The following is a 9,543-nucleotide window of genomic DNA, read 5'->3' as shown; positions in this document are numbered from 1 at the left end:
TTTTCTTTAAATCAAAGAATTTTATTCAGAAGCTCTACAGTTTGAGAAGTAAATACAAGAAGCCTTTTCAAATCCCTGCAGCAAATGCTTTTTTCTACAGACTCGCCTTTAAAACTGGGGCAGAAAGGCTAGAACCTGCATGGCAAAACACTGTATCTATATCTTCCTAATTGGCCAACTTGAGATCTATACAAGAGCGAGCCCATGAATTTAGACTCATCCCTGAATATTCAGGAAAAAGAGAACCGGAATTCTTTTCATCCTATACTAACTAATGAGGAGCAAACATTTCTTTCAGGACACAATCAACCTGCCTGCAATTTGATGGGCTGTGATTAAAAGGCTCTGATGGCCGCTCTCTGAAAATCATGCCAAGATGGCTGTGTCATTGAACAATTCATCCAACATGTCACTCATCTGAGTCACTGTTGCTCTTAACACACCGTCATCTGAGATTGTACATCATCTGGACATTCAACTCACTCCAGCAGAATAGACTAAACTCATTCAAAGCAGGAACCATTTATCTGTAAGGACAGTCTTCAATCTGAATCACTATCTAAACTTTCCATGGCCTTTAGCCCCCTAGGCTTCTGCAGAAAATACAACAGTAAGTTTGTTTCCATCATATATATGAGATAACAATCACTGTGGCTGACAAGTAATCCTACTACAAGAAACCCTGAAAGTAGACAGATCAAAGAGTAAGTACCTTCTTTACACACTTTTTTTCTCGGACTTCATAGCGTGCTTTATTTAAATCAGACAACCAATTCCCTGGAAAGCAATACTGTCCAGCAAAATGATAGACAGATTAGGTTGAAATCACATTCCACTTTGGCCATACCACAGTTAAAAAATCATAACTAAAACATACGAGAGTCCTAATACACCTTTGGAATTGGTAAATGCAATTACAATAAACTGTTCTAGGTCAACTCTCTATACTGCTGTTATTCTCTCAAAAACAAGCCATGGAAATTCATATACTTCTTTTGAACAGAAAAACATGCCAATGATCATCTATTCCATATCAACCTACTTTACCCTTTTTACTTTTCCCTTGTTCCGAGCATAATGTTGAAAGAGAAGGAAGCAACATGAAATCCCCATTTACCTGTAAAATTTTGTCAACATTCTTTGCCCGCTTTTTGGGTCTCTGTGGAAGTTTGCTCCCCTTCATTGCAAAAAAGTCATCTTCTTTCTCTTTCCGTGAGAGAGAGACATAAATCCTGGGCCATTCAAACATATCTAGGTTCACTTTCTCTGCATGAACAAAGGCCTCTGTTTCTGAGGGTGTAGACTCGCCAGCTACGCCAACAGCAAGTCCACAGTTCACTTGTAGAGATCCAGGAACAACTTTTTCTAATTTCTCTGGAGATTTGGGAGCATGCATATCGGCCCTTCGGTTGAAGACACGACTGTCACTTGAAAATCCATTGATTCCCAGATTTACACAGTTCCCAGAGGGGGATGGATCTTCTGAATTTCTGTAAATCACCAAACAAAATGATAATTTCAAAATGAATTAGCACTGGATTTAAACGGCCATGATCATCCAGAGGCCTAAATTGAACAAATGTGCTGAATATGTCCGCAAACAGTTCCATACATGAGAATCCCACCATAAGTGAACCTGGATATGAATGGAACTGCATATTGGCCACCAGACGGCTGAGACTATCCAAGGGAGAAATTGCAGGTCTGCAAAACATGGGAATCACCTGGCATGGTGCAATTTTCTACCCCAAGAATCATTCCCTGGCCAGATTTGCGGCTAGATTCCAGCACATTCATAGCATTTTAGTCTTTTGGATAATCATTGCCCTAATCAAATAGCTCTATCCACTGCCCTAATCAAGTAGCCTTGAAACAGTTTTGAATCCAAACCAAAACAATAAAAAAGGCTATATACAAAATCATAACTACTCACCTGTGGATAAAACCGGAAGTAGAGGGGTCGTGGGCAGGAGTAGAGGGCCGCAACGGTGTGCTTCGTGAATGAACTACCGATGAGTTTTGAGCAGATGCAGGAAGCTTTTCATACCTTACAATTCTCCTATCTATGTGATTCTTCCTTTCCTTCACAGACGTCTCCTCAACACCATTTCTGTTGTAATCGGCTCGAGAACCACGAGACCTCTTGTTTTGACCCCATTCTAAGAGTAGATCCCCTGTTCCTTCAAAGACCCGCTTCTTTGAAACCTGAATTTCTTGGCTGGACTTCCCGTCTTCACTTACTTGGTCTGAAGGGGAATTTAAGTATTCTAGCTCTTTGTGGGTGTTCCCATTGTGTACTGCAGATGAGCCTCCCTTAAGTCTTACGGACTTCCCTTCCAAAAATTCACCGCCATTCAAAATCCTTCCATTTTCGGGAGCCTCGTCCTTCTTGCATATCATTTTGGGCTTCTTTCCATTACTCGCCGGCAGACAAACCGGACTAGCTGCTTGATATCTGCAGACGCAAATCCAGAGCGTTAGATCATTTCCAATGATATTTTCAATAAGCTTCAACAGCATATACTTCATCAGTAAACACCAAATTCCACTTCAAATAAAGGCATTTCCATAGATTTTCTCGAAATAAAAGATCCAACCCTTAAAATATTTTGCCTCTATTTTTGGATTGGCCAGACCTGTAGTTTCAATATGAAATAAATGCAAGGTAAACGTAAAGCACACTCCACAAACAATCCTATCACATTTTATCCACGGGGTGCAATTCGCAATGACAAATGTAATCAAAAATTTCAAAGAAAACAAGCCTGAGCCTGTTATTCAAAGCCTGTGTACAAAAACTCGGATTAAACATAGTTCAGAGCATTTTTTCTATATCTTTTTTTCCGGATTCAAATAAAAAGCTAAAACATTACGAACAAGTGAATCGATTCATTCAAGGACAAAAAGAATCGATTTAAGCATGAATTTCAAGGATTTAAACAGCTTCGACGCCATGGCTAAACTTTCCCTAAAAATGGAACAGATCCTAGGCATAACTAAAAGCCTATTACAGTACATGTACATGCTTTTCCACGGCCGCTATCTTCTTCGCTATTCATCAGAATACAGCATCTAACGGCTAAAGCGTTCGTCGTATTCTCTGTTAGACCAAAAATAAACAACAGACAGAACAGTTCCTGCAATTTATACGTCAATCAAGGCTGAATATTGACGGCAAAGTTTGTAAATGAAGAATTTATAAAATACACGCTTACAAATCGTCTAAGTTCAAATCTCCTGCAAGTCCTAAACCAGAATACGTCTAAATTACTCAAACTACAAAAAATAAAACGATTTCGCTACTGTTCCGCTACAAAAAAAAAAAAAAAAATTATGAGGTTTTTTTCTACAAGCAAGAGAAATCGCAAAAGCATACAAAATAAAAGGAAAAACAGTGCCTCGGAAACGATCGTTCGAAAACAAGTTCTGTTACAAGCTCTGAGCTATGAAATACACGCAATACACCGAATCAGTAAAACGAAAGCCAACATAGTACGCCTAAACCGCAATAAATTAACGCCATCCACATCTAAAATTCACAGGGCCTCAAAAATTGCAGAACATAGCAAGATTAGTCCAGGACTATTCGCTGCCAGAGCAATTTAAAAAATCACAAAACATATGTAGATTTATCAGCACATTTTTCCCACGGCATTCATTATTCACAGGATTTATTACAATTAATAGCTTTGTATCTGCCCGGATCCCATTGAAGATCCCTCAAACACGCCAATTTTAAGGGCACTTGCCAGGGAGAAGAAGATGATGATGATTACAGACCTCATGGCCAGAGCTGAAATGATCCAATCATCCAACAACCCACCAAATCCTCTGCGATTTTATCAATCCTTCACAAAAAAAGCGTAAGCACAATTCCAGAAAAAATAAAACCCAAATGTCGTAAACAAGCAAAATCTCAGAGTACGCCCCCCAAAAATGTCGATAGCCGCTGCAAGCCAAGGTGGTTTAGGGTGCAATAAAAACCACTTGCAGACCCAAATTTTGAGTCTTTTCACCTCAAAAACCTGCAAATTCGAGCACAAAACTGCATCCGCGGGAAGGATTCGCCGAGAGAAATGGCTGTGTGGCGAAATTTCTCCAGCAAACAGGACACTAGAAGCCTAGAAGAGGAGAAGATTTAACGAATGAAATGAAATGAAATGAGAGGCTTTGCTTATTGGCTTTTAACTGCTGTGTGTTGAAAATACTGTTATATAATTTTACGTTTGTGTTATAAGTGGCTTAAGCTTTAGGGTTATGTGGAAACGAAGACATTGGGTGAGCCTATTGTTTTTAAGGGAATATAATACTACTTCCATGGAGGTCATCCCAATGGGGATTGGATGGGTTTTACATTGCCCTTGCGACTACACTTAAGAGATAGTTTTGTACGCTTTTAAATTTTGTATGTTAAACGACCCTCTAAATGGATAATGTTCACCCTATAGAATATAATGTTGAAGTAATGCATTGCAAAAGAAATTCGCATAAAAATGCACAGTAAAACAAAATAATAATTTTTTTTTTTTTAAATCTAGATTTAGTTAGGCTTACATATTTAATCTTGAGTATATATAATAATTTTACTTTTTATTTTTTATATTTATGTGTAGGTAGTTTTAGTTTAATTAGTGTATCTTAGATTATGATTATTTTTCGATCTTGATCTATAATCATGTCTTCTTCAATACCAATTCAACATTTTTGTCTTATTTCATTCATGCTCATGGCTACAAATTTGTTATTACAATCATGATTTTGATCTACCTAGATGCAAAATCAAAATCAACTCTTTTAGTCGAATGACCTAATTTTGAATTATGATCTTATGCTAGCTATGTAGAATTTGTGTGAATGTTTAAATAGACATCAACTTGAATTCATTGACACGTGCATAATTGTTAATTATCAAAAGAACAATCATTCATATTTGCAATCAAATTTTAAAATCAAGTAAAAACTTATGCATCTAACCACATCCATCTTAGTCCTTGTGAATCACTTAGAACTTAAATCTAAGCATGTTATATATCAAGGTGTTTTCAAATACTAGCAATGTGACATGGTAAGTCAAAGAGTGCATAAGAGGGGATGTCATTGTTTAGTATTGTATTAGGAAGCTACAAGGTGGAATCCAAATATTGTTATAGATCAGGATGTCAAGTATAAAGTGACTTCGCAATGGTGAACTCAGTCCATAATAATGAACTCAACCTAACACAAAGTAAATAAGAATATTATGGTGTTGAACCATATGTACATCTATTTAGGACATTACTAGATTTTGAGGCATGCATATCCTATTGTCTTTGCTAATTAACTTTCATTCTTTACTCATAAAGGTGAATAATGTCTCTCGTCATTTATTTCTATCAATAGCTAGTTGTACTCCTATTCGATATTTGCTTAGTTCAATCACTCTACTCTAGCAACTCATCAAATCTAGGTTAATGTTACTTAATTAATTGGCATAGGTTATTTCTAAAGAAATAATTTATTTTTACTTTCCTTTTGAAAAGCCTGACATACCTAACCTAAACTAATATACAAGTTTTTGATATTTGTTGTGTACTTTTTATCAACACCTTTATTTATCATTTTTAGATATGCTTCATTTTTTTTGTCACATTGGTTTATCTCGTTTTTATAAGGTTTGGTGATTATTTTTTGTTGTATGCCATTATGTCCTCCCAAGCCATCCTTGTCATTACTAAGTGTTTTTATTTGTAAGGTGTTTTTATTTATGATATAACTTCAATTTTATGATTGCCCTTGTTTATCTAGCTTTTCGACCTTTAATCTCTTGTCATTCTCTACTTAGGGTTTAAGGTTCATTGTAAAACCTAGTTTCCCTATAATCCCACCCTTGATTTATATTACAACATGTTGCATTCTATTGATGTTATTGTAGCTATGGTCGGATTCCTTGAGATCAACATAGAGGTTGTGATAATATAATTGATGATATAATTATTGTTAATATACAATAAGTATATTATATATTATAATAAATTGAAAATATAAAATTATTATATTAAAATAAATATATTATAATATAATTATTATTATATTGTATTATTATAACACATAATTATATAATTATGTAATTATATAATAATAATATTTAAGATTATGAAATAGTGGAATGGCATCACCCGCATATATTAAGGAAGAATAAGTCTTCCAACATGATTTTATTTTTATTTTGTAAAGAAATATACAATCTCTAAAAATTAACACATTCTGGTGAGTTTCTTCCTAGGCTACTTTTTATGGGTCCAAATTTTAAATAGATGCTTGGCTTCCATTATGCAATATCCTTCTATATTTAGTATAATTAAGATGAATTTTCACAATAATAAGGATTTTTTTTTAGAGAGGTTTTATTTCAATGTCTTTCATTACTAACTTCTTTCATGGAATTGATTAAAGATGAAACTTGCTTATCAAATATAATTCTTACAAGTATACTTGAACCTAATGACGATCATATTACTTGTGGCATTGATTACTATTGTTTCTAGAATGTATTTATCATATGAGTTGCCTACATATTACATAAGTGCCACACATAATGGTGGTACACTGCTCATGGTAGTAATGAGTCTGTGGATTGTATGATTTGTATGAGTTGCCTAAATTTATACTTGATGATGGTCCCTATAGTGGTGTTTAATTTTTTAACACGTGTGTCGCACATGCTCTTTCTTTGAATTATTGTTTGTGCTTTGGTGATATTATAATAGTAAAATCATGTTGCATGTGTTGTTATCTTGTTGCTCTTATATACTAAGATTATGGACCTTCAAAAAGACAAATTAAAAAATGATTATGATGGTTCAATAGAGGCTTATTCATTTTTTAGCTATTTAGACAATATCTTTACCAAAAAAATCTAGACATAGATATGATAATGTACATGTACCATCTTAAAAAGTAAGCACTTTCTTTGTGAGATCATTTCATCCCTCCTTAGTGTGGTTTGGTACATTAATACCTTTTATTGCATTTAATAATTCAAATCAAGGTCCTTTTTCTTCTTCCATCTTGCTCAAAACTCTAAGTTGGGATTAATCTCTATGCATGGATTCTCATATATTTCTCCAATCACAAAAATCATGGTTTAAATGCAATTTTTATTAATTTTCCCACATATCTCATCATATTTCACTTGACCCCCTTATATATCTTGGATCAAGAAATTTTTGTGAAGAAGTTAACACATCTAGGTATAGGTTGTCTTGAATCTATACATGGGGTAAAGGTCTAGGTTGACCTATACCCAAGAGATAAATATTAATTAGATCTTAAGCCTGATATAAAATACTAATCTTCTCTTACCTTATACAACTAGCCCTTTTGATTTTGATGCTCAAAAGTGGTATGAAAGGATACTTGCTCACTTCATTTGAGAATTAATTAATCATCCTTCAACTCACAAGAAATTGCATCAATGAGTTTTTAAGAAAGCAATCAAGGTCTCCTTTTCCATCCAAGTATTCATCGTTCATTTCCTCTCTTAGATCTAACTTCCTTCTACGTTGGAGATAGTGGAGTTGGCCATAAAAAAGGATATCCACTTTCATGCATTTTACTTTGTCAATCTATTATTGAGGTGAATTACAAGTATTCATAGACATAAGGTTTTGCTTTACATGATCTCCTTTTGGTTTTTGTGTTGATTCAGGCATATTGAATTAACATATTTAATCACATCTTAAACATAACTGCATCAACATTGATAGGATATTCTTCATTGTTAGGTTTACTTCTACTATATGTTAGCATTCCTTTATTTATATCTATTTTAATTCAAGGTTGATTCCTAAATTGAGCATTGACCCAAACAAACCCCTCCCCACCAACAAAGTTTCCCCTTTTTGTGTGCAAGTGCAAATTTGTAGGTTTTCAGAATCAAGATTGGAAGACATAGGGTCATAGTTTTTGTCAAATTTTTAGATCTTGGATTTTCATGTAGAGAAGGTATAGCTCAACCTTGACCTCTACCAAGTTGACCTCTATAACCAAGTCGACCTCTACCTCAGAAGTTGACCTTGTCCTAAGGCTTCTAGATTTTTTAAGGTTTACATATTTCACCTTATGAGTTTCAAATCTCACCTAGTTTTTATTTCTTTCATAGTTTGATTGTCAATTTTAAATTTTAAATTTTGGTGAGTACATCCATCTCTGTCATTTCATAGTACTTACCTTTATTACATTTCCTTCTCTTAGGTAAAGGAGGAACACAACTCAAAGGACCTCTACATTGAAAAGATCAAGCATTAGTGTTTTTCTTTGTGCTAATCAAATTTCCTTTGTGCTGGAACCTCAATGTTCTTCCTAAAATCAAATACCTACATAATTTGGCGAGTGTTCTATCCACTTAATTTCTCACCATTTTGTATATGTTACATTTCGGTGAGCATGACTTCTTACATGTCCATTCTTATTTTGGTGTTAGATTTTCTTTCTTTCTTTGATCTACTTTATTCATTTCATGCATCTAGTTAGATCTATCTTGCCTTACATCATTGTGTATGATTGCTTTACCTTCACCATATATTTTGATGAACCCAATGTCTTACAACACCTTCTTCACTTGGTAGTTAAATCTCATTTTGATTGCATCATTAGATCCTCTGTGCACATTGTTTGTGTTATTACATACACATTTTGAGACTTGGTTTTGTATTTTATCAATATCGAACTCTCTAAAATGGTTTGGTGTGTAATCACTTCTATGATCACCTTTCTTCTTAATTTTCTCTATCGCATGTTTGAGGTGTATGAGAGTTTCTTTCATTTCATAATGTTCATGATCCTTCATGGATTTCTTATATATATGACATAATGAGATTAACAAATACAATGTTTCCCAATAACATATGTCAAGAACATTTTTAATATCTCACGTGGTCTCCTTATTAGCATTTTCAATCACACAAGAGCTTTAGTTAATGAGCCTAATTGTAATCTTCATAATCTAATTTTGAATGTTCAACCTCAAACTTCTCATGATACTTAAAACTTTTTTCATCACCAATCTATTATTTCATGATAATCATATTGATGATTTCTTAGATGATTGGGACATTGGTGAGTTCTTAGATGATCTCCCTTCTAGATTGTGACATAAGAATTTTTCTCCTACTATTCCTCCTTATACAACACATTCTCATAAACCTCAAGATAAATTACCTTCTCCATCTAAATTAAAGGGTACTTACACTATGTCATATAACATTGCCACTCAACAAGGCTATAAGTGTTTAGGAATTGGTATTAATGAATGTAGCATAAAAATTTGGGGTACTATGATAATGTGTGATGAGGTATATATTGAGCCCACCAAATTTAGTTTTACATTAGGGAAAGAGAAAGAGGGACCTTCAAGCATAACCTTCAAAAGGGACTGAAATTAGATTAGCAAAACTCAAAGTAGATATAATGGGTGTCAAGGCTACATTTAAGTCCTTTAAAATGTTTAAACTAAAGGATATATTTCCCCTTGTATTGTAATGTACCAAGTTGATTATGTGTTTA

The 9,543-nt window shown here is 34.2% G+C and overlaps 1 protein-coding gene across 3 annotated transcripts; it reads right to left on the bottom strand.

The window, feature by feature from the left end:
- Positions 1-4,271, bottom strand: LOC149568757 (uncharacterized). Of its 3 annotated transcripts, none has more exons than XM_089821655.1 (5): positions 3,781-4,271; positions 1,934-2,455; positions 1,118-1,490; positions 713-790; positions 1-593 (listed from the first exon to the last, which is right to left on the bottom strand). In XM_089821655.1, exons 1-5 carry the CDS (start codon positions 3,783-3,785, stop codon positions 543-545), a joined length of 1,029 nt encoding a protein of 342 aa, XP_089677781.1. In that variant the 5' UTR covers positions 3,786-4,271; the 3' UTR covers positions 1-542. The 3 variants fall into 3 exon arrangements, with proteins under 3 accessions (XP_089677781.1, XP_089677782.1, XP_089677780.1); XM_089821656.1 differs by having other exon boundaries at positions 3,750-4,188; XM_089821654.1 differs by lacking the exon at positions 3,781-4,271 and adding an exon at positions 3,017-3,705.
- Between the last annotated feature and the right edge of the window lie 5,272 nt (positions 4,272-9,543).

This window comes from Cupressus sempervirens, chromosome 3 (genome assembly GCF_028749045.1).
Source record: "Cupressus sempervirens isolate cs-2001-9-10 chromosome 3, ASM2874904v1, whole genome shotgun sequence".
Classification (NCBI taxonomy): Eukaryota; Viridiplantae; Streptophyta; class Pinopsida; order Cupressales; family Cupressaceae; genus Cupressus; species Cupressus sempervirens.
Note: the sequence above shows the minus strand (reverse complement) of the source record. Positions and strands in the feature narration are given on the sequence as shown.